The sequence below is a fragment of the Protopterus annectens genome, chromosome 2.part0 (assembly GCF_019279795.1).
Source record: "Protopterus annectens isolate FY-2018-M chromosome 2.part0, PAN1.0, whole genome shotgun sequence".
NCBI classification, from domain to species: domain Eukaryota; kingdom Metazoa; phylum Chordata; order Ceratodontiformes; family Protopteridae; genus Protopterus; species Protopterus annectens.
The window spans coordinates 67,182,027-67,207,509 of record NC_056728.1 but is presented as its reverse complement, the minus strand read 5'-3'; the positions used below and the strand labels follow the sequence as shown (position 1 = coordinate 67,207,509).

Here is a 25,483-nt window from a genome sequence, read left to right as displayed (position 1 = left end):
TGTAACTAATTAAATGTATATGTTTTAACAGAATATACTGGAAAAGAAGAGTTAAATCTCAAACTTTGAAAAATAGTTTGAAATTAAATTACCTGGCTTTGGCCGTAAAGATTGTATCTTACAGTTCTCTGTGCAGCCAGAGACAAAAAGTCTGTACTAGGAAGCATTCTGCATTGTCATTAGGGTGAACTAATTGCTAGTGTTGAAGGTTGGAGGTTTGAAATTGTTTTATGATTTCCAGGAGCTGCAGCATATCTTAGCAAGGCTCTGTGTGAGTGTATTATTGACATACACGTGCCAAGTCGTGACAGCTTCTAGCCAAGGGGAGAAGCATGGGGACTATAAGTCAGGTCACCAGATATATGTGATGTCATTCTGTAATCCTTCACTAAAAATAATTTGTAATACTAGCCCTCAGGGCAGTCTGTTTTTGTAATCTGACAAAGAAGGACCCCTCATCTACTTCATCTTACCATGTTCTAGTAAATAACCAGGGAGTAATAAATCTTTCGATCAGTCAGGAAAATATAGTGAGATTGGGTAAGTATTGTTTTTCTGTAACTGTGTGAATCTATTCATCTGTGTTATTTTAATATTTCCTGTAATTGAAACTCTGGTATTTATTGTAAGTAGATATTTGATATTTTCATGTTCTTTTATTATTAAATGTATGTAAACGTTTCATTGTGGCCGGTCCTTTAAAGGATATTTTATCCTTTGAGCATACTTATATTTGGTAACGGCTCTGGCTGCTCCTAAATGCATTGCTGTTGGTGAAACTACCATTTCTATTAATATTAATTTCATTCAGTATAATTGGGTAACCTTGCAAGAGCCTTAGAGTAGCTAGCTTTAGAGTGTCATGTGGCAATGTAACTGAGTCTGGGCAGTAGGGAGGATAGCTAGTAAATCTGTGCCAGCCTTTCCCAGGTGTGTGTGTGTGTGTGTGTGTGTGTGTGTGTGTGTGTGTGTGTGTGTGAAAATCAAATCTGAGACTGTGTGTGTCTGTGTGTCAGTCAGCTGCTTGGAGCAGGGACATGAAGCACTGGTTCCACAGAGATGGTGCTTGAAGACTTGGCTTGGACACTCGGCTGAGAGCTCAACCCTACACCTGTGCCAGTAAGGAGTTTTATTGGAGATCTGGAGAGAGAGAGAGAGAGGACCCAGCCCACAGACTGACTCTGTTTCTTGTGTGCTCTTAAGGGGAATTGTGCTTGGTGCAGAGAGCTGCATCTGGAAACACTGGGTGTAGCCATTTTTGTTGCAAGTGAACATCCCTCTCCATTGCCAGTGGTGAGGATTCAGGCTTTTTGATTACCAGCCCAGAGTGGGGCTGTCACAGGGAGCACACAAAAAAATGGCACTGAAATGAGGTTACGCTTTCTCCACTAGACATCATTAAACATTTTATCTATTGTTTAATATTTAAACTGTTCCAAAAACAGCAGCCAGCACCATAGAACACATTTAAATTCTTTAGTATTGAATGGTGTGTATCTAAATCATACTGGTTTCGGCATGTAGCCTTCTTCAGTGATAATAAAACATTATATCCACTGACTATATATAGCCTTAAGCTAATTAAGTATACAAATTTGGTGAGGATCAACTTAAAGATGCAGTCCATATTTTCAGATATGGGTAATATATACCCAAAATTATATATAGATAAGTATGTATTAATAAACAGACATCCAGTATATTAAACCACAAATTTCTGTTGTAACCTTCATACAAAAACTTATAAATGTTCATTTAGACCTGGATGAAACAATCCACCAAGTCTAATGATCCATGCTTTTTCTTTATGGTTTAGCAAATTGTGCCAACCAGATTTGTCATTGTAATTCCCCCTGATAACATCAATAATCTGAAAGTGAAATTTCGCATTTGTATGAGTTAAAACATGCTTATATAGAGCACTAGAACAATGTTTGTTTCTGACATCACTCAAGTGTTCAGACATCCTAATTCTAAACGGTCTAGATGTCTGACCTATATAAAAGGCAAAACATGAACAGGTCACCAAATAAATGACCCAACTAGTTCCGCAAGTACCAAAACATCTAATGTCAAAAATTTTACTGACATTTTTACTGGAAAATTCCTTAGACTTCTTAACATGAACACAAAAAGAACACTGACCACAAGGGAAACAACCCCTAAGTTCAACCCCTGACAATGTACGCTGTATCCCTCCAACATTTTTGTGTCTACCTCTCTTATGCAAATTCAAATAGGAGCGTGAATGATTAAACTGTTGTTATATACAAATATTCCACACTGGGCCGGGCTGCAGGCAGTTGAATATTGGTTGAAAAGAAGTAATCTTTATCCACCGGGTTTTAACACCTTACTTATTTGTATGGTGGAGCATGGGAGCATGTACTGACTAAAAATGTGTTCTATTTCCATCAAGAATGTTATTTACAGGTTTCAAGGTACAGCCATGGGTGCCTCTTTCGCCCCTATATATGCCGACCTATTTATGGGTTATCTAGAAGAATGTCTTATTTATGATAAATCCCACAGTATATACATAGAGGAATTGGATATATGGCGAAGGTACCTAGATGACTGTTGGTTCATTTGGAGATGTGATCAAGAATACTTGTTAGAATTTGTTCAATATCTTAATGACAATGTTTGGGGAATTGAGTTCACCCTCAATGTACAATATAATCAAATTCAATATTTGGATGTTTGTGTGAATAGAAACAGTGACCATACACTTGACTCAAAAATCTTTAGAAAATTTCCACAGTATAATACATTATTTGCTGCTAGATGTTCATCGTGCATACAGCTGCAGTCATAACAGATGGGTTCTTCTGCCGTCAGGCGGGTCCTCGGTCGGCCGAATTCCAAAGTCTAGGTCCGGCGTCTGTTGTCGTCGCTTCTTCCCTGACAGCAGAGCGACAGGGGTATAAAGGAACCAGCCGACACCATTTTCTTCAGTCTTTCTTGCCGCACAGTGCCCTAAGCAGAAGCAGTTCGCAAGTGCTGGTCAGCCAGCTCCTGAAATTACGAAAATTTTGAAACCGAAGTCTTCTTGAAAGCTAAGTACCCCGTTGGGGAAACTTTTCTTGCCTCAGACCGATGTCAGGCAAAGTTAATAATTGTATTTCATGTGGGAAGCAAATACCGCATAAGGATTTCCATTCCCTCTGTATTCCTTGTTTAGGCCCAGACCACGACGTCTCGGTCTGTCGCTTTTGTGCTACATTCAACAAACGCACCATTAAGCGTCGGGCGGAATTAGCCCAGCATTATTTTGGCAAAACATTTAACTATATTATGTCGTCGGATACCCCGACTCCCAGTTTTGTCTAAAAAGCGCAAAGATAAGGACCGACACACGAGGTCCGGCCTCTACCGACACCACGCCAAAGCCGACTACGTGGTCGGTTCTCAGCGAGCGCCTCGCAGCCCTGACTACCGGCGACACTTCATTGGCAGTGTCTCCTGTGCCGAGTCGCAGGCTTCTCAGCCCACACCCGACTACAGATACCGAAGCCACTCTTGGCGTTGAATCTCAAAATGTGGACAGGTCTACCTCCTCTCAAGGTGTCTTCAGACCTTCCTCTTCTTTTTCCATCAAGGCTTTCACTAAGTCTAAAGCAGCCATGCATTCTGAGAGACAAGCTACACAGGGCCCATCTCCAGGCCCCATGCCTAAAAAACAGATGCTTAAAATGGCTGAGGATTTAATTACTCTTATCAGGGGTTCTCAACCCTCACCGGACAAAAGGCCCAGAGTGGAGGAAGAATCCCCCTCCTCTGATCAGGGCTGCATTATTTCAGATCACTCTGATGATCAGGAACATTCTTACTCCCCTTTTGAAGACTCTGATGCAGAGGAGTCCATTCCTTCTGTATCCCCCCCAGAGGATTACTCATTTGGGGAAACTTTGCATACCTTAAGGGAACGCTTCCACTGGGAAGGCCAAGATTATTCAGATTCCAAGAAAAGGCTTAGGGAATTTCTCTAGCTACCTCAGCACAGGCCTCTGGCTATACCTCCTGTCTTGGACATCCTAGATGATGTTTACTCGGAGGCCTGCCTTAACCCGGATTCTCTACCTCCAGCCCCAGTCAAGCCTGACAGGTACTACAGGGATGTTCTTCGTGTTTCACTGTTGCAGTCATAACTGTAGGGTATTCCTGCCGGCAGGCAGCCCGAGGTCGGCCAGAATTCCAAAGTCTGGGTCCGGCGTCGGCTGTACCAAGTACCCTGGCGTCAGAGCGTGAGGTATAAAGCTGACAGCCGACGCCATCTTCTCTAGTCTTTCTTGCCGTGCGGTGGAAAGCAGCTCGCAAGTTGTTGGTTGGCGGATTCTGGACAACGTGCTTTGATTGTCGTCGGTACGAAGTCGTCGTCTTCTTCTCTTCTCAAGCTAAGTACCCCATTGGGGAAACTTTTTTCTTGCTCCTCCGATGTCCGAAAAAGTTAATAATTGTATATCGTGTGGAAAACAAATACCTCATAAAGATTTCCACTCTTACTGTCTTCCTTGCTTGGGCCCTGATCACAACGTTTCTTGCTGTCGGTTTTGTGCCAGGTTTAATTCTCACACGATTAAGCGTAGGTACGATTGGGCCTTGAATTATTTCGGTAGCGGTTCAAATCTCAGTCTGGTCCGGCTACGTGTCGCACTTCACCCAGCGTCATCTCGCGTCAGATCCAGAGCATCAGCGGCCGTTCCTCAGTCTTTCTTGCGTGGCGCCGAAGCAGAAGCTGTTGGGCAAGTGCGGTCCGGTCAAGATGTCAGAGTTACTACCTGCCTTTACTTCGAAGACTTCTAAAAGCTAAGTACCCGTTGGGGACTCTTTCTTACCCTCAACCCGATGTCGAAAAAGTCAATAACTGTTGCTTGTGGGAAACAAATACCTCATAAAGATTTCCACTCTTACTGTCTGCCTTGTAGGCCAGACCCGCGAGAAAAAGTCCGCAGCCCTGTTAGAGCGCAGTAGCTTCCTTCAACCCGGCAGGCGGCAGGCGTCGGTCCGGAGTTGCTGAACAATTTCCGGCTCGGATTTTGCTTACGACATTATGCCGTCGGATCCTCCGACTGCAAATTATTAAGCGCGAAAAAGCGACACTCGTGGTCAGCGGTTCCGGCGAGGAAACCACGGTTAACAAGCAGCGGTGTGATTCGGCCGGCGAAACCGAAAGGAGGTCAATCTTCAACCCGTGATTTATCAGACTACTGAGGCTCCTTCTACTGCCGCGAGATGACCTCAAGAATTTTATACAGCATGGTTCCTATAGTGAGAATCCAGACCTACCAAAGCAGCTCCTTCTACTACCCCCAACCGCGTGGTGCTGCTAGACCTCCTGCAGCCATGTCTATTATTTACTTTGCCGGGGCTAAAGCAGCCAAAATACCTCTCAATCAGTTGCCTGTTAAGCCCCCCTCCACCCAGGCCCACTTCTAGTTTTGCCCCTTTTACTTTCTCTGGCAGAGATTTAATATCATAATTAGCACCCCCCAATCTCACCCAGAAGGCTCCTCTCAACCCCAGAAAAGACCTAGGCAGATCCCCGGGCCCAGTAGCCACTGACCAAGTTCACATGGATGACTCAGACATTCTGAACCAGCCAAGGCTCAGAGCCCTACTTATAGGAATTCGATGCTGAAGAATCGTTCGGCTGCCTCTCCTGAATACCTCCTTTGGAAACCTTACATGATTCCAGAGAACAATTCCAATGGCAGGACAAGATTTCACAGATTCAAGAAAAGGCTTGGGACTTTTCTGCGCCTAACCAGATAGCCTTAGCAGGTGCCACTGCTCTCATGGATGATGCATTTAATAATCACTGCTCCCTGATTCTTTACATAGCCTACCAAGGCAAGGCCTCTATTTACGGTGAAAGACACTCATCCACCACTATACAAGGCTCTGGTCCCAGAGATGGAAACTATATCCCAGGGGCCTAAGGGCGTAGCCTCGACCACAGCAAAGCCCTCCCTTCTGAGAGGGAATCCAACTCCTTAGAGATGGGAAAATGTCAAACACCCTAAAATCTCTCTCAGCTAGAGCTTTAAACTGTCAGTTTCATATGATCCAATTCCAGAGTTTATGCTTGATCAGTTAACTGGCTTTGTCCTCTGGGTAGATCATAGATAAATATGTATTAAATGGTGAATAACATCCGCGGGTTAGTAACCATTCCTTAAAATATTAATATGATGCTGATGGATCATGGAATGTTATGACTGGCACAGTGATAAGAGGCATGCAACAGGTTTGGAACAGATTACGGATTGTGTTAAAACAAATGGAAGAAGATGCTCCTATGGATAAAGGCCGGTCTGTTTTGGGCATTACCTGCCCGGCTTGATAATGAAAATGGGCTCAAAAAAAAAATCTGTACAAACAGCTTAATTTCTTACAGGTTCAACCCCCAAGGGTCCCAGAGGAACTGGCCTGCCAAAAGGGAGTCCTTTCCTGACTCCACAAACAAGTAAAGGGGCAGGACCGAGCGCTCTAGACAACCAAATCCAGTCAGGTGCCTACAGAGGACGACAGTGGTGAGAGCGATAGCAGGGGCACAGGCACAAAGGAATTTTAGGCAACAGGACAATCACATTGACCCGGCGCACCGGCACGCTACCGGGAATGGCACAAGTGATTAAGGCGGAAGGTTCCAAGGCCCCACTCGAACAAATTAACTATATCTGCAAAAGACAAGTGGATCAAACTGAAACCCAAATAGCAGACTACGGTTCCACTTCACACCTTACCAGTAAAAGGAGGTCCCAACTGTAACAAATCAAAAATAGAATCTCCAGGGCCAGATAGCGGAATTGCTCAAAGATGAGCTGTACCAAGAGTACCAATAACAGAACAAGAACCCAAGTTCTCCAGACTCTTCCTGGTAAGAAAGAAAGTTGGAGACCCATTCTGGAAAAATGTCCGTCTTAAACACATACATCATTGTCCCAAAAATTCAAAATGCTGACCCTACAATAGCTCAGCACATGCTGGGCAAGGTATTCAACAATAACTTTCTAAATCTCAGGGAGGCATACCTGCACGTCCCCATTCGACCAACTTGCAGGATACCTCAGCATTCTTGCCAAGATGAGTAGGCATCTCATGCCCAGCATTACCCTTTAGCTTATCTCGCCCAAGTATTCACAAAATGCCTGTTATCAGTAATAAGCTGCAGACTACAGGAATCAAATTTATCCATACCTGGACGACTGCCTGTTACAAGCCCCGGACAACAGTAAGCTGATAACACATTTACAAGGTCATCAAAACTACAAGCCCTGGGATACACACAGTCAAAAGACAAGTCAAGGCCTAGCTTGGACCCAATAAACAAATGGCATTCCTAACTACAATTGGACACAGTAAAACAAATGGCATTCCTAACTTTACAGAAAACAAAAAGGAGCTCCCTCTTTACTTCTTGGCGTGCGAAAACAGAACAGCTAACAGCAAGAAAAGTTCTGCAGGCCTTGGGCTTCATGGCATCATGCGCCAATCTTGGTCCCACATGCCAGACTGCATGTAGAAAACTACAGTGGTACTAACCCCATTTATGGTCTCAGCACAGGCACAGCTCCTAAACAGAAATCCCACTAATCCCTTCGCACAAAACCCAAACCTATGGTGGGCTCAAGCATGCCAGTCAAACCAACGGGCTTACCCTTAATCAACTTGGGGAGCAAGGACGTTGACTGTGGACTCCTCAGACCTAGGATCAAGGCACATGCTTTTGGACAAATGAGCACAAGGGTTGTGGACTCAGAGACCAGCTACTGCAGGATGACCAAAACATTCCTCACAGCTTTGGCAATCCAAACAACAGACAACACCTCCAAAGAAGGCCATTTGATGATGACGAACAAGGCCACAGTCATGTGGTACATCAACACAGAGGGGAGGCACTGGAATCTTATTATGCAAGGCTGACTTTGGACCTTTGGAGATCGTGTCTCAGCAAAGACATCCAGTTACAGGCAATATTTGCTATGGGAAAAGAACACCCTCACGGAGCATGTTAAGCAGAACCACCTCCCGGATCGCTCACGAATAAATGCTACACCCGGTTTATCTTCGAGGCCATCACAAAGAATGGGGAATGCCACAAATCTGCACGAGGAAGCTTACACACTCAATCACCAGCTCAAAATTCTGCACAAGGACATTCACCCACTTGCATGGAAGGTGGACTCTCTATCCTTCAGCTAAACAGACCTGACATATGCATTTCCACCTCTTCCATGATAACAAGAATTGCTACTGAAAATCAAGAGGAGCACGTCCAGGATAATCTGATAGCTCATGTCTGGCCAGAAACGAAACACCTGGTACTCACTGCTGGGGAGCATGTCTTGGGGAAAGATAATAAACCAATACCCTGATGCCTTTGATGTTAACTCAGAACAACTACAACATCATCATACCTAAAAACCTTGCAACTATTTTGCAACACACATCACATAGCAACAACAACCCAAGTTTATTTCACAATGGTTAAAGACAAGAAGGAAACTAAACCGCAAACCTTCAAAGAGAAGGAACTATACAGGGAAAATGGAAAAGGTTTGTCATTTAGATACTAAGAAAGAGACATTCTGGATATTGTCGGGAACTAGATATTGCTAACATTCTGGAGTACCATCAAGATCTACATATCAGCTATGTCCTACTCCTCCATCCTCATCTCAGCCATCCAGCTATTTCGGCAGAATACGGCTTGATCCACCTCTCTTTTGGCGTCTCTACTCAGGCAGTTCCTCAGAGGGGATCAAATGGACTTGACCTCCACTGGAAACCACACCGACCCCCACAAGCATGGGACTTGAACTTTGTGAAAGAAAGTTGACACTCCCTCCGTTTGAAACAGCAGCAACAACAGATCTGCAACACCTGTCATGGAAGCTTCTAACTTTCTACTGCTGAGGTTTGCAGGAGCTTTTATGCTTCTAATCTTCCATCAGATGGGGTGTCCGCAGGAACTAATCATTTTATGCTAAGGTGGTATCCAGAGTGTCTTTAAACCAGGCAATCCACCTGCCTGCCTTCTTTCCCCAACACACAAAACAGGGGAGAAAGACTGCATACTACCCTTGTACATGAACAGTTACGCTACTACCTGGACAGAACCAAAGCTAACAGAACAACAGACCAGCTTTTTGGTAGCCCATGCAACAGGAAGGGAAGAAAAAGCAAGGGAAAAGACAATCTCTTCAAAATGGAGGAAATTGCATGAATTATTCTACTCTAAAAGCAAACCAATTCCACAGAACATACATAAGACCCCACTTGGCACACTGCAGCCACTACACAGCTTTCTAACTTCGGGGTGTGACCGGGACATGATTGGTGACTACTTGGACCTCCGTTGCGCCCGTTGCCAAAGGCATTATTTTACCTCCTCACTCTAGATCCCCGACTAGGGTTTGCCACTGCTGCACTGTGCCAGGGATGCTAACTACACACCTTCTAATTTTTTTATCTAGTTTAGTTTGGCTGGTATTCTCATCGAGGATATGACTGCAGATGCATCCATGCATACATGCTTGACAGTTTTGGCTACCACCATAAATGTAGATGTCGAGACTGGTTCTGGATTGCAGTCCAGACTTCTCCTTATTTACTGTGTGAGTGCTCCTGGGGTGTTACCCTCCTAGCCTGGAGTCTCTTATGGTGTATTTGTTTGCCTGACTTTACGTATATATGTACATACATGCTTTTTTTTGTGTTTGCCTTCTGCTTTTGAAACATTGGCATTTCACCAAAATTTAGCCTGGGCAAGGTAACTGGCATCTGGGGAAACAGGAAGCTGTGTGGTGTCGTGTGCCTTTATACCGAACAGCAAGAGATAGCGTTGGGTGAAGTGCGACATCAGCCGCCGACCCCCAGGCTTTGGAATATCAAAAGCGAAGGGCTGCCTGGCGACAGGACAACCATTTGTTATGACTGCAGATGCTATCCAGTTCGACATTCACATTTATGGTAGGTACAAAACTGTACTTTATAGGATGTCGTCGGATACTTTACCGACAACGAATTCACAAAAGCAAGGACAAGGATAGGCCTCCGAGGTCCAAACAGGATACTTTGCAGCGAGCCAGCCGGGTTCGGCTGTCGTCAGTGAGCGCTTTTGCAGCCTGTCGTCAAGCCGGAACCGATGGCCGACACGGACTCCCACAGGGAGCCAACTAGGCCTAGTACTTTAGCTGCTGCAGGACCTTGGACGTCGCTCCTTCAGATGGGTCCGGAACCGCTGTGCAGGTACCGGCTTCTGAGGGTTTTCAGGCTTTCTCATATCACTATTACTACAAAGACAAAGGCAAAGTCAAAGACCCTTTTAAGCCAAGGTTTCTTCTCAAGCTTCTTGATTCAGCTCCCAAGACCCAGAAGAAATTATTAAGAATGGCTGAAGATTTGCTTACTATGATTAGAGGCTCTCACCCTCCTCCTGAAAAAAGGCCTAGGCAGGATATTCCTTTGGATTCCTCTGATCAGGCTTCTGTGTCTTCAGTCTCTTCCTCTGACCAGGATTACTCTTTTCCTCCCTATGAGGATTCTGATGCAGAGGATTCTATTCCCTCTGCTTCTCCCCCTGAAGATTTTTCTTTTGGGGAGACTTTGCATGAGATGAGAGAGCATTTTCATTGGGAAGGTCAGGATTATTCTGCTACTAAGAAGAGACTGGAGTTTCTCCTGCTCCCTCAACACAGGCCTTTGGCTGTTCCTCCTGTTCTTGATATTGTGGATGATGCTTTCTCTGAAGCTAACCTGAATCCTGATTCCTTTCCGCCTGGTCCTTCTAAGCCGGATAGATTTTACAGGGTCCCTGATTCCCATCAATTTTTGTATAAGAACCCTTCTGCAGATCCTGAAACTATTTCTCAGGGTTCCAAGGCTGCTAAGGCCGCTTCATCCAAAAATCCTATTCCCTCTGAAAAGGATTCTCGTGCCTTGGACATATGGGGTAAAAAGGTGTATACTTCTGCTACTCTTTCTATTAGGGCTTTAAATTGCCAGTTTCATATGTTCAAGTATCAGCAATTTCTTTTGTCTGTTTTAAAGCAAAGAATTTCTACTTTTCCTGCATGTGCAGAGAATAAGGAATTACAGGATGTATTGCATGCAACTGAACAAGTTAGCAAACATAGTTTACATTGTGGTTTTGATGCCTTGGAGGCTTCTTGCAGGGCCGCAGCCTCTGGTACTGTTATCAGGAGACATGCTTGGCTTGAGGCAGAATTTACCTGAGCAGGTTAAGGCTAAATTGTTAGATGCCCCTGTTCAGCATGATGTTTTGTTTGGGTTTAAGGCTGAGGAGGTTATTAAAAAGATGGAAGATAAAGCGAAATCTATGCAGACTGTTAAAGATTTCTTACAAGTTCAGCCTCCTAGATTTTCCAGAAATCGGCCCTCCAAAAATTGGTCTTTTCCCACGTCTGAAAAGCCTCAAAGGGGAAGATATAGACGCTCCAGAGGTCGGGCTCAGGTTCAGGCCTCTTACAGGTCCAGACAATGCTCTGCTTCATCCCCTTGAAGGGATGAAGACAGATCTCAATCACAAAGGAAGCAAACCCAATGACTTTCTCTGTTGGGCTACAGGTCCTCCTTGCCTGTAAGCCCCTCTCGGAGGAAAACTTTCTCTTTTCTACCAAAATTGGACACATATTACCCAAGACAAATGGGTTTTAGACGTGATTTTAAGAGTTTACAAGTTCCACTTTCATACTCTACCAAGGTCTTTCGGTTGGCCAAAACATCAATGGTCAGAGGCCTTAAATCAAGTGGACGCTTTATTGGCCATGAGAGCTATAGAACCTGTTCCACTTTCAGAAATGGGAAAAGGTTTTTACTCAAGACTATTTCTGGTCCCAAGAAAACAAAACTCATGGAGGCCTATTCTGGACTTTTCAGTATTGAACACCTATCTGGAAATTCCAAAATTCAAGATGCTTACTCTACAACAACTTCTTCCAGTGCTCTCCCAGGATGCTTGGATGGTGACATTGGACTTAAAGGAAGCTTACTTACACATCCCCATCAGGCAGGAACGCAGAAAATACCTAAGATTCAAGGCAGGTTCGAGGCATTTTCAATTCTCTGTACTGCCCTTTGGCTTATCTACTACGCCCAGAGTCTTTACCAAATGCCTGGCTCCAGTAGTAGCTTATTGCAGACTCCAAGGGATTCAAATTTACCCCTATCTGGATGACTGCCTTATTCAGGCGGACAGCAAGGATCTTCTTCTCCAACACCTGAAGTTTGTTCAACGTCTACTCCTTCTTCTGGGATTTTCAATGAACACAAAAAAGTCACATCTGATCCCCTCTCAGCAAATGATTTTTTTAGGAGCTCTTCTAAACACAAGCTCACAAAGGGCCTTCCTCACTCCAGAAAAACAATTACAACTGGCCTCAATTTTCAAGACCTTGACTACTTTAACTCAGCTCACTGCAAGGAAATTCCTGCAGGCATTGGGCTGCATGGCTTCTTGCATCCTGTTGATTCCAAATGCAAGGCTTCGTATGAGAAAACTTCAATGGTACCTAAAGAGTGTATGGTCACAGCATTACCACAGTCTGGACACAACAATTCCACTGATTCCCTGCCTCCAAACAGAATTCCTTTGGTGGTCCAGGGCTTGTGCTTTAAACGAAGGGAACCCTTTTCGTCTGCCTCAACCTTCTCAGATCATAACCACGGACGCTTCGGATTATGCTTGGGGAGCTCATTTTCTAGACATTTGCCAGCAAGGCTCTTGGACAAAGAAGCATCTTCCCTGGCACATCAACTTGAAGGAAATGTTGGCAGTCCAAAATGCTCTTCTAGCCTTCCAGAATCTTTTACATCCAGGGCCTCTTCTGGTTCATACAGACAACACCACAGTCATGTGGTACATAAACAAGCAAGGGGGCTCTCACTCTTACCCCCTCTGCAGACTAGCCATGAGTTTATGGGACACAGCTCTAAATCTGAATCTGCATCTTCAAGCTCAATTCATTCCAGGAAAACAGAACCTCTTAGCAGACAGCCTAAGCAGAAATCTGTCTGATCCTCACGAATGGATGCTGGACCCCAACTTGTTCAGCAGGATTACTGCAGTTTGGGGTTGTCCTCAGATAGATCTGTTTGCATCCCATCTCAATCATCAGTTACCTCTCTTTTGCACCAGGTCCTTCCACAAAACAGCGTGGAAAGTGGATGCCCTGTCATTCAGCTGGAGGAATCTTTCGGGATATGCCTTCCCTCCTCTTCCTCTTCTGCCTCGGGTGTTACTGAAAATAAAAGAGGACAAACCAAAGTTTATCATTCTGATAGCTCCAAATTGGCCAAGGCAGTTTTGGTATCCAACTTTGAAACACCTATTCTTGGAACCTCCATGGATTCTACCTCTGATACCTTCTCTCCTGTCCCAGCATCAGGGTCAGATGCTGCACTCTCAAATCAAGACTCTATGCCTGGCAGCTTGGCTCTACAAGGGCCTTTGATTCCTTCTTCTCTTCCCAAACAAGTTTTGGATGTTCTTTTAGAAGCTAGGCCTAGCACTAGAAAATCTTATGCTTCTAAATGGAAAAGATTTTGTATTTGGATGCAGGATCGAGGTTCAGATCCTCTTTTGCCTGATATTTCTTCCATTTTACTTTACCTCTCAGACCTTTTGCTTAAAGGCCTCTCTTTTTCCTCCATAAAAATCCATGCTTCTGCTATCTCGGCTCATTTCAACACTGATCCTCCCATTTTTTCTCACCAGCTGGTGAGACAATTTTTGACAGGAGCTAAAAATTTAAGACCTCCCAGAATTCCTCCTGTTCCTGCTTGGGATCTTAATTATGTCTTGGAGAAAATTACTTTGCCTCCTTTTGAGCCTGCTGCTGCTTCGGATATCAAGTTCTTATCCTGAAAAACAGCTATCTTATTAGCACTGACTTCTGCTAGAAGGGTTTCAGAGTTACAAGCTCTCATGGCTGTGGAACCATATCTTATCTTCCACCAAGATAGAGTTTCCTTGAGGACCAATCCTACATTTATGCTTAAGGTGATTTCAAAAGTGGCTCTAAATCAGACTATTCACCTTCCTACATTCTTCCCAAATCCTCAAAATAAAGGGGAAAGGATCTTGCATTCATTGGACGTGCACAGACAACTACGATTTTACCTGGACAAAACTAAAGATTTCAGGAAATCTGATCAATTACTTATCTCTTATGCCTCCAGTTCTCTAGGTAAGGCTATTTCTAAAACTATTTCCAAATGGATTGCTCATGGAATAAGGTTTTGTTACTCTCACCATGGGAAACAGATTCCAGGTATTGTTAGAAGTCATTCTACTAGAGCAGCTGCCACTTCAGCAGCTTTTCTCAGAGGAGTTCTACCAAGGACATTTTGGAAGCTGCCACTTGGAGTTCAGTGCATACTTTTTCTAAGCACTATAATCTCCCTTTGTATTCTAAGTCTAGGGCAGGCTTTGCCTCTGCTGTTTTGCAGGGCCTTCTAGCTGCCCCTTCTGCATAACCTCCTCCCTCATTCACAGCTTTGGGATTCTACCCTACAGTTATGACTGCAACAGTGAAACATGAAGAACATAGTACAGTTGTGTACACCTACCATAAATGTAGATGTCCGAGTGTCTTCACTGTTGCAGTCGGTGTTTCCTTCCCAATCCCTCTATTTTTCACTTGGTCTCTCTTCCATTCCCTTTGTGGTGTATTTGTGTTTCTATTTGGACACCTTTTGGTTTCTTTGTTGGGGGTTTCTGACATCTGGGGCAAGAAAGGCTGGAGAAGATGGCGTCGGCTGTCAGCTTTATACCTCTACGTTCTGACGTCAGGGTACTTGCTGGTACAGCTGACGCCGGACCCAGACTTTGGAATTCTGGCCGACCTCGGGCTGCCTGCCGGCAGGAATACCCTACAGTTATGACTGCAACAGTGAAGACACTCGAACATCTACATTTATGGTAGGGTGTACACAACTGTACTTTCCTGACTCACACCAGTTTCTATACAAAAGCCATGCTGCTGACCCAGAAACCATCTCACAGGGCCACAAGGGAATTAAGGCCTCCACTGCTAAAAATCCATTACCTTCCGAGAGAGATTCCAGATCCTTAGAAAGGTGGGGAAAAAGGTATATACCTCGGCTACCTTAACCATGAGGGCCTTAAACTGTCAGTTCCATATGTTAAAATGCCAACAGTTTTTGTTATCACAATTGAAAAATAAAATGTCACAACCTGAACAACCAGACTTGAAGGAGTTGCAGGATTTGATGCATAGTGCAGAGCAAGTGGGTAAGCATACCTTACAATGTGGTTTTGATGCTCTAGAGGCCTCATGTAGAGCTGCTGTTACAGGATCAGTCATACGTAGACATGCCTGGCTCAAGGAACAAACCTTGCCAGATCATGTCAAAGCTAAATTACTAGATGCCCCTCTACAAAAGGATGTATTATGTGGTGCTAATGCTGAGGCGGTATTAAGGAAAATGGAGGAAAAGGCTAAATCAATGCAAACTGTGAAAGATTTTCTACAGGTACAACCCCCACGCTTCAGTAGAAATTGGCCTTCCAAAAATTGGTCCTTTCCAGCCACAGACAGACCCCAAAGAGGTAGATACAGGCACACGAGGGGCAGAGGACAATCCCAAGGATCGTTTAGAGGCAGACAATGGCAAGCTCCTACACAAAGAGGTGGTGAGGATAACTCGCAACCATTCAGAAAGCAAGCCCAATGACTTTCCACTTTGCATGCCAAGCAAGACTCAAATGGCAGCACCCTTAGGAGGAAAACTGGCATTATTTTCAAAAAATTGGCATATTGTCACAAAAGACAAATGGATCCTGGACATTATAAACAGAGGCTACAGATTCCATTTTCACACCCTTCCAAAAATGAGAGGCATGCCAAACCTGCCACACAATCAAAGAGCAGAGGCACAAAGGCAAATTACAGATCTCATAGCCATGAAAGCTATTCAAGAGGTACCTACGCACGAACCAAGTTCAAAGTTTTTATTCCAGACTATTCCTGGTACCAAGGAAGGGAAAAGATTGGAGACCTATTTTGGACCTTTCCATCCTAAACACATTTCTACTCGTACCAAAATTCAAGATGCTCACTCTACAGCAGCTTCTTCCCATGCTGGGCAAGGAGTCTTGGCTGGTAACATTGGACCTCAAGGAGGCATACCTGCATGTCCCAATCAGACAAAATTGCAGAAGATACCTCAGATTTCTTGCAGGTTCAACACATTATCAATTCTCTGCATTGCCCTTTGGCTTATCTACTGCGCCCAGAGTATTCACGAAATGCCTGGCATCAGTAATTGCCTACTGCAGACTTCAAGGGATACAAATATACCCCTATTTGGACAACTGCCTGATCCAAGCGGACAGCAAGCACGTTATTCTGAAACATCTGGCTTATGTTATGTAATAACGTTGTTGAACTCTCTGGGATACACAGTCAACAAAAAGAAATCAAGGCTAATACCCTCTCGGAAAATAATTTTCCTGGGTGCCAACTTGGACACACACACACAGATGGCCTACCTCACGCCAGAGAAGCAGGGGCAACTAACTCAATACTTCAGAGCACTAGCAAATTGCACCAGGCTGACTGCAAGGAAAATCCTGCAGGCTCTGGGATTCATGGCATCTTGCATCTTACTAATCCCATGTGCAAAGCTGCATATGAGGAAACTTCAATGGTACCTGAAAAACTTATGGTCTCAACACAGCCACAGTTTGGAAACAATAATACCACTAATTCCATGTCTTCAAAAGGAATTTCTGTGGTGGGCTCAAGCATGCCAAACAAACGCAGGTCTTCCATTCAGCAAGCCTCAAGCAAATCAAGTCATCACAACAGACACCACGGACTACGCCTGGGGGGCGCACATGACAGGTGCATTCAGGGCAAATGGTCCCAAAAAGAAAAGCACCTTCACATCAATCAAAAGGAAATGCTAGCAGTAATAAATGCTATTATAGCTTTCAAAGAGCTTCTGCAACCAGGTCAACTATTGATAAGAACGGACAACACCACAGTTATGTGGTACATAAACAAACAGGGAGGAACACATTCATACCCCCTATGCAGACTGGCCATGTCACTTTGGAACATGGCCATGGACTTACAAATCGAACTACAAGCACAGTACTTGCCAGGCAAGGAAAACACGCTGGCAGACAACCTAAGCAGAAATATGACAGATCCACACGAATGGAAGTTGCATCCAAAAGTTTTTACAGAGATAATCCAAGCATGGGGAAGGCCAGACATAGATCTCTTTGCCTCCCACAAAAATCACCAATTGACAAAATTCTGCTCAAGGATTTTCCATCCAATGGCCTGGAGAGTGGACGCTCTCTCTTTCAGTTGGACATCAATGACAGTTTATGCCTTTCCACCTCTTCCTCTGCTGCCCAAAGTTCTATTGAAAACCAGAGCAGACAGACCAAAGATGATTCTCATTGCTCCAGACTGGCCAAGACAACACTGGTACCCACTCCTGAGGAGCCTGACGCATTCCCCACCATGGGCCCTGCCTCTAATGCCTCTTCTCCTGACTCAGCACAGCTTCAAAACTCTTCACAGCCAGCTAAAAACACTCAATCTAGCCGCATGGAAGATTCCTTAACATCACAACATACCCTACTCTCCAAGGAGGTGCAGGATGTAATTTTGGAGGCCAGAAGGCCGTCAACTAGAAAAGCTTACTCCGCAAAATGGAAACGGTTTTGTGTCTAGAATGAGAAAAAGGGCCAGGATCCTGGAAAACTGAATTTACCTCAAATACTACAGTATCTAGCTGAGCTGCTAAGCAGTGGACTTTCATTCTCCTCCATCAAAATCCATGCCTCAGCCATTTCTGCAGAATACAACACTGATCCACCCTTATTCTCTCACCCTCTTTTAAGACAGTTCCCCAGAGGGGCTAAGAATCTAAAACCCCCAAGGAAACAACCAATACTTGCTTGGGATCTCAATTTCATTCTGGAAAAACTGACCTTGCCTCCCTTTGAGCCAGCTGCCTCATCAGATTTGCAATATTTGTCCTGGAAAACAGCTTTCCTCTTGGCTATTACCTCAGCTCGTAGAGTTTCAGAACTACAAGCTCTCATGGCTGTGCAGCCTTTTATCATCTTCCATCAGGACAGAGTTTCCTTACGAACCAATCCGTCCTTTATGCCAAAAGTGGTATCCAGGGTAGCTTTGAATCAGGCCATACACTTACCTACCTTTTATCCTAATCCACAAAACAAAGGGGAGAGATTACTACATTCCTTGGACATCCACAGACAACAGCGTTATTATTTGGACAGAACAAAGCCTTTCAGAAAATCAGAACAGCTCTTTGTGTCCTATGCTATAGGAGCTCAAGGAAAGCCAATTTCCAAACAGACAATCTCAAAATGGATAGCCCACTGCATACGCTTTTGCTATTCTTTTCATGACAAAACTGTACCTACAGGCATCAGATCTCACTCCACAAGGGCCACAGCTACCTCCGCAGCTTTCCTCAGAGGAGTTCCTACCAAAGATATTTTGGAAGTAGTCACTTGGGAGTTCTGTGCATACCTTCTCCAAGTACTACCACCTACCATTATACTCCAAAACTAGAGCAGGCTTTGCCACTGCAGTCTTGCAGGGCATCCTGGCTCCTCCTAGTTCCACCTAGTGCCTACCACCCCTTTCTTAGCTTTGGGATTCTACCCATCTGTTATGACTGCAGCTGTATGCACGATGAACATAGTACAGTTTTGTACCTACCATAAATGTAGATGTTCAAGTGCTAATACAGCTGCAGTCCAGGTTTCCCTCCCTCCTTTCTCTCTTGGGACAGGCCTATTGGCTAACACCTCCTCATACAACCTGATTGGGATATTCATTTATGGTGTATTTGCTTGCATCTACTGCATTTTGATTATATTGCATTGCTTTATTACACAAATTTATGTATTGCCTTCCTTCTGGGGGCACCTGACATCTGGGGCAAGAAAAACTGAAGAAAATGGCGTCGACTGGTTCCTTTATACCCCTATCGCTCTGACGTCAGGGAAGAAGTGATGACAACTGACGCCGGACCTAGACTTTGGAATTCGGCTGACCGAGGACCCGCCTGACGGCAGGAGAACCCATCTGTTATGACTGCAGCTGTATTAGCACTCGAACATCTACATTTATGGTAGGTACAAAACTGTACTTTTCATAGTTTGGTACTAGGCTATCTGCCCTGGGGCATTTATAAGCCTAGCCATAGTGATGTGGCTTTCGCCACCCCATATAATGGTTCAAAAGTGTACAGAATAGATTTAGATTACTGTGCCTCTGTCTAGTAGTGTCACAGAGATGACCCCTGGGGTAAACCTACGATCTCCCATCCACTCATTAAGATTTCTCTTGAAGAGAGTCAGTGAGGGGCTCTGCCTAACATGAACTGGGATTCTGTTCCAGAGTATGGGAAGCCTCTGAGTTATGAATCTGTCCCTCCAGCATGTCCTATTCATATTTGTGCTGAGGTTTAAATCTTTAGCACTCGTGGTTCTGATGGATTTGGATTTTTTGAGGTGGAGCATGTCCATCAATTCCTGATTGGACATGGCCTTGTACGTCAGGCACAGATCACCTCTGAGCAGGCGGTATGCTACTGAATAGAGCTGGAGTTTCTTTAGTCTGGCAGCATATGACACATGTTGGAGACCCTTGATCCTCTTGGTGAGGTACTTTTAGGGTCTCTCTAGCTGTTGGAAGTGCCGGGTGAGGTACATACCAAATGGGGCATTGTACTCAGTCATGGGCCTGATAAGGGAGGAGTATAGGGGTACAATGACCTCCTTTGATCTGGAAGTGAATCCCTTCATGATAAGGTGGGCAAGGTAGAAAGTTTTCTAACCACTTTGGCAGCGTGGGTGTCAAATGAGAGGTCACTATCGACTTGGGTCCTCGGGTCTCTGATTACTTTTTCCGTACTCAGTGGGTTACTGTCTATGTGATAATTTTTGGGTACTTTGTTTTTCCCAAAGGGGATGACTATACATTTTTTGGCATTTAGTTTAAGGCCATGACTCTGGCACCAGTTGTCCGTTTCAGTGAGGCCTTTCTGTAGGATGTGTGTGTCAGCTGGTGTATCAACTATGGTGCCTAGTTTGCAGTCATCTGAGAACTTTGTCAGCCACAACCCTCCCATGTTTGCTTTCACATCTGAGAAATAAATGCCGAACAAGAGGGGTCGCAGGACAGAGCCCTGTGGGACACCACTTGTGACTGGCTTTGAGTCTGACATGGTTTCAGCGATTTTGACTTTATGGGTTATATCCTTTAGCCAGTTTGCCACCCATCTCGTGATATACGGATTTACATTTAAGCTGTTGAGCTTGTCTATGATGCCAGAGTGGGGTATTGTGTCGAAAGTTTTAGCCAAGTCCAGGTAGTCTGTATGGACTTCTTTGCCCTTGTCAATGGCTCTAGTGACTGTTTCAAAAAAGTCAGCCAGTTTCAAAAGGCAGGATCTGCCCTTTACAAAGCCGAACTGGTTGGGATCAAGTGTCTGTAAGTCCCCAATGTCTCTGTTTATGAGTTCCATAATGATTCTTTCCATAGCTTTGCAGACCAGGCTGGTTAAGCTTATGGGGCGGTAGTTACCAGGGTCTGTAGAGGTGCCTCCTTTGTGGAGTGGGACTACTGTTGCTGTACGCCAGTGTTCAGGTACATATCTTGTAGTAAGGCTAAGGTTAAATAGCATTTTTATGTGCGGGTTTAGCTCCTCTTGGAATTCACGTAGCACACAACCCGGGATACCGTCAGGTCCTATTGATGCTGTGTTTTTAGCTTTGCTGAGGGCGGTTCTCACCTGGACATCTGAGATGACAGGGAGGTTACATTCAGCTGGGATAAGTATTTCTTCTTTTGGGGGTGAGGGAGGGGGAGAAATTTGCACTGAACCTGTCTGCCAGAATGTTGGCAATATCTGTGGGTTCAGTGTATTTTTTGTCATTGTGAACTAACTCTGAACATATCTGAAGGTTTCCACCGAGGTTTCTAACATAGCTGAAGAAGGCCTTGTGGTTATCTTTAGTGTCCATAGCGATTTTTCTCTCAAAGTTGGCCTTGGGTGTTTTTATGAGAGAATGTAGCTTTCTACTAGTGCTGATCAGAGATGCCTTCTCTTTATGGGATTTTGCTCTGTCGTGCAGTAGCTTCCTTCTTTTGTTATACAATTTGTTTATGGCTGGGGTCCACCAGACAGGACGCCTGCCCTTGGTGGAGAGGGTCTTGGTTTTATTTGGGATTGCATGATCCATGCATTCTTGGAGATGTCCGTAGAAAGCATTTGTGAAGGATTCTGCATTGTGGGATGTGGTTTCCACTGGCCCAGTGGGCTTAAAGGATACCATCTCAGTTTTAAGAAGTGTAAAGTCGGCTTTTGAGAAGTTTTTCACTGTAGTCTTTTGTGTTGGGGGTGGAGGTGGGATATGTATATCCAGGGTGATTAGTTTGTTGTCAGATCTCACTAGTGAGGGGTATACTTCAGGTGTGGAGCATTTTGTCCCCATGTTTGTGATGATCAGGTCCAGTATATTATCTCCCCTTGTGGGAGAGGTGACTAGCTGTTCCATTGCATTTGAATTTATGAATTCCAGGAACCTTTGGGCTAGGGTGTTTGGGCTAGAATAATGCACCCAGTCTATGCTAGGGTAGTTGAAGTCTCCCAATATGATGGTATTTGGTGAGACATTCATATCCTCCAATCTCTTCAGGAAGGCTGAGTGGGGTTCCTGAGATTGGGAGGGTGGTCTGTAACGTGCTACCAGTTGTATAGCAGTTTTGCCTATCGTTAGTTGCACCTGGATGGTCTCTGATGCTTCATGTGTTGCCACTAACCTGGAGGTGTGGGTGTCCTTGATGAATATGGACATTCCCCCTCCCTTTTTGGTTTGGCCCGAGTTTTGGTGCTGAAAAGCATGATACGAGGTATAGCCTGGTAGCGCTGGGGTACTCTCAGGAGCCTTGAACCAGGTTTCAGTTACTGCACATACATCGATGTTCTCCATACTGAGGAGTGCTTCGAGAGCCTGCATCTTGAGATTTAGACTTCTGGCGTTGAGCAGCATTACCCTTAATTTTTTTCCATTTTTGTTTTCTAAGGAGGTGGGTTTGTCTTTTGAGCCTTGCCTAAAAAAGGCACTATGGTGAAGGCAAGAGCCTTAGCCAATATCCGGAAGCCCAGTGGTGATAGATGCAAGCTGTCCCTTTCGAAGCAGCGTGGCTTGTCCAGCATGTCATCCCAAGCAGACAGACATTGGATCCCCCTAGAATGACACCAGTATTTGAGCCAATTATTAAAGCTGATCATCTTGTCTTTGTATTGTGGCATCATTCTTGGTGAGGGCAAGATGCTGCTCAGGGTCAGGGTCATACCAGCCTGGGCAACATAATCAGAGAGCTCCTCTGTGTCTCTCTTCATGTAGTCCAGGGAGGTACGTTTCAGGTCATTCACGCCGGCATGGACAATGACGGAGTCATATTTGTACTTGCTTTGGAGTGACCTGAGTGCGTGTGTTATGTGGCGGATCCTAGCTCCCGATAAGCAGCTCACCGTTACCCTCTCCTTGTTCAGCCTGGTAAGCGGAACGTCAGTGTGTCTGACTATAGAGTCACCTATTACTAGTGTATCAGGCATGGTGTTTGGCCTTAAGGGCTGTGATTGTTTGACACACTGATTTATTGAAGTATGTGTTGCATGTGTTATGTTTTGAGGTGGTGGATTTTTGGGTGTCTGCTTTGGGAGCCTCTGTTGTTTTGGTAAGTTTTTTGTTAGAGCCTCCGAGTATGTCTTTGTGTTATTATGTGTTTGGTTTGCAGTTGTGGTAGGTCAATGTGGGACTGGGTTTGGTGTGTGTGTGGTTACCTTCTCCTCCTGTCTGGTCTTGCCAGTCCTGAGTTGAGAGAGTTTAGCCTCCGGTTTGGCTATATAGTTGCATCTCTCACATGTATTTGTGTTTGTTGGGAGGAGGAGAGGGTTGTCTGTGTACATGAGACAATTGTAGCATTGTCTCAAGATTCCTAGGTTAACCAGCTGAACCGGAGAGGATGCTAGTAGTCTACCACTCGACATGCTAGAATATTATAAGGGAGTGCTGTGCCTTTAAGGGAAGTGGGTACTCACAGGGAAGGTAGGTGGATGTAGTGCTTACTTTAGTTAGAGAGTGCTTACTTAGAAGAGTGGTTCTGTGAACAAGTGCTAGGCTTATAATAAAGCGATTAGACTGATTATTATAAGAGTAGAGCTTTCTTAAGGGAAAATGTGAAGAGCAGACTTGGCGGAGCCAGAAAAAGTTTAACCGGCACTGCGCTATGCGCACAAACGCGCAAAGCCGTGCAAACGTGGATTTTAAACAGGGAACTTCAAAAGAGCTAGAAATGGTCCAAAACAACCAATTAATACAAGCTCTTGTGCTGAGGTCACTCCTTCAGGGACAGATAGGCTGCTCAAGGCTCCCCACTCCCACTGGTGAGCAAAGAAACTTCCTTCTATCCAAGTAAGGCAATGGACAACACAGGAACTACACCACAGCCCAGAATACAGCAAAGCCTGTATACTGGTCTAAACTAGTCGAGGAGAGGCGGGAAAACAAGGATTTTTTTTTTTTTTTTTTTTTTTTTTGAGATAGAAAGCACACAGAAATGCAGGAAACAGTAATAAATCAGTTACACAGGCTAGCACACTTTAGTGGGCAGCCTCAACAGTTAAATTTAACAAACAAACAACTTTCGTAGTTTACACCCTAAACATATTATTAAAAACATCCCCAAGTCCCAATTTCTAAGAACTAAAAGAATATGTTCCAATAAGGACAGTTATGAATTTTTTCAGCAGGATCTTAGAAATAGATTTTTTGTTAGGGGATATAAACATGGGGATGTTATTTTAGCCTCTAAGTGGGTGGAACAGTTTAATCGAGAGGAGTTACTTGAGTACAAGGAGAAGAATACCTCAACTGTGACACCGATTAGATTTGTCATATCATTTGGTAGAAACATCAATGTTATTAAAAGAGTGATGAAGAATAATTGGAATATTTTAATGACCAGTCCAAGGCTTACTAACATTCTGCCCCCAGAGTGTCTGTTTCCCTATAGGAGAGGTCGTACACTGGGCTCCTATTTGAATTTGCATAAGAGAGGTAGACACAAAAATGTTGGAGGGATACAGCGTACATTGTCAGGGGTTGAACTTAGGGGTTGTTTCCCTTGTGGTCACTGTTCCTTTTGTGTTCATGTTAAGAAGTCTAAGGAATTTTCCAGTAAAAATGTCAGTAAAATTTTTGACATTAGATGTTTTGGTACTTGCGGAACTAGTTGGGTCATTTATTTGGTGACCTGTTCATGTTTTGCCTTTTATATAGGTCAAACATCTAGACCGCTTAGAATTAGGATGTCTGAACACTTGAGTGATGTCAGAAACAAACATTGTTCTAGTGCTCTATATAAACATGTTTTAACTCGTTCGAATGCGAAATTTCACTTTCAGATTATTGATGTTATCAGGGGGAATTACCATGACAAATCTGGTTGGCACGATTTGCTAAACCATAAAGAAAAAGCATGGATCATTAGACTTGGTGGATTGTTTCATCCAGGTCTAAATGAACATTTATAAGTTTTTGTATGAAGGCTACAACAGAAATTTGTGGTGTAATATACTGGATGTCTGTTTATTAATACATACTTATCTATATATAAGTTTGGGTATATATTACCCAAATTTGAAAATATGGACTGCATCTTTAAGTTGATCCTCACCAAATTCGTATACTTAATTAGCTTAAGGCTATATTTAGTCAGTGGATATAATGTTTTATTATCACTGAAGAAGGCTACATGCCGAAACCGGTATGATTTGGATTCACACCATTCACTATTAAAGAATTTAAATGTGTTCTATGGTGCTGGCTGCTGTTTTTGGAACATTATTGATGTGGGTTTGGCCGTTGCACCAGCCCTACGTGCGAGTTCAGTTGCGGTGTTTCCTAATATTTAAACTACCATAGAATCTGCTTGCTTTATTTTGCCATATTGTTTTCAATATTTAAAAAATATAAATCTTTGTCTGCTCACATGATCATTCCTTGGTTTACTTATCACTTCCTGTGAATGCAGACAACTGAAGCAGAGTAAAATGTATCATGTTTATTTCAGTGTCTCAGAAAGAGCTGTGGAACAGGTAGTGGCAGAGGTTACATTGGAGTGTCTGCAGAACGTATGTGGTGAAGAATTTAACGCTGAACAAGCAAGACTTAAGGAAGAAAGACGCAAGGCAGAGGAGGAAAGATGCAGGGCAGAAGAGGAGAGGCGCAGAGTTGAGGAAGAGAAACGCCAGATTGAAGAAGCAAGGTGCCTCTCTTACTTTATTTCCAAGTACAGTGCTGATGTTAATAAATTACTGCTCATAGAGGTTGTGCATTTTTAACAGCAAGTAGTGGTGT

At 44.1% G+C, this 25,483-nt stretch overlaps 1 protein-coding gene across 1 annotated transcript in view; it reads left to right on the top strand.

Moving 5' to 3' along the window:
* Positions 1–25,483, top strand: part of LOC122792701 (germinal-center associated nuclear protein-like) — a 1,487,771-nt gene that overhangs the window by 979,962 nt on the left and 482,326 nt on the right. The window contains exon 15 of the mRNA XM_044060286.1: positions 25,197–25,391. Coding sequence (XP_043916221.1) covers positions 25,197–25,391 — 195 coding nt within the window. The remainder of the gene's footprint in view (positions 1–25,196; positions 25,392–25,483) is intronic.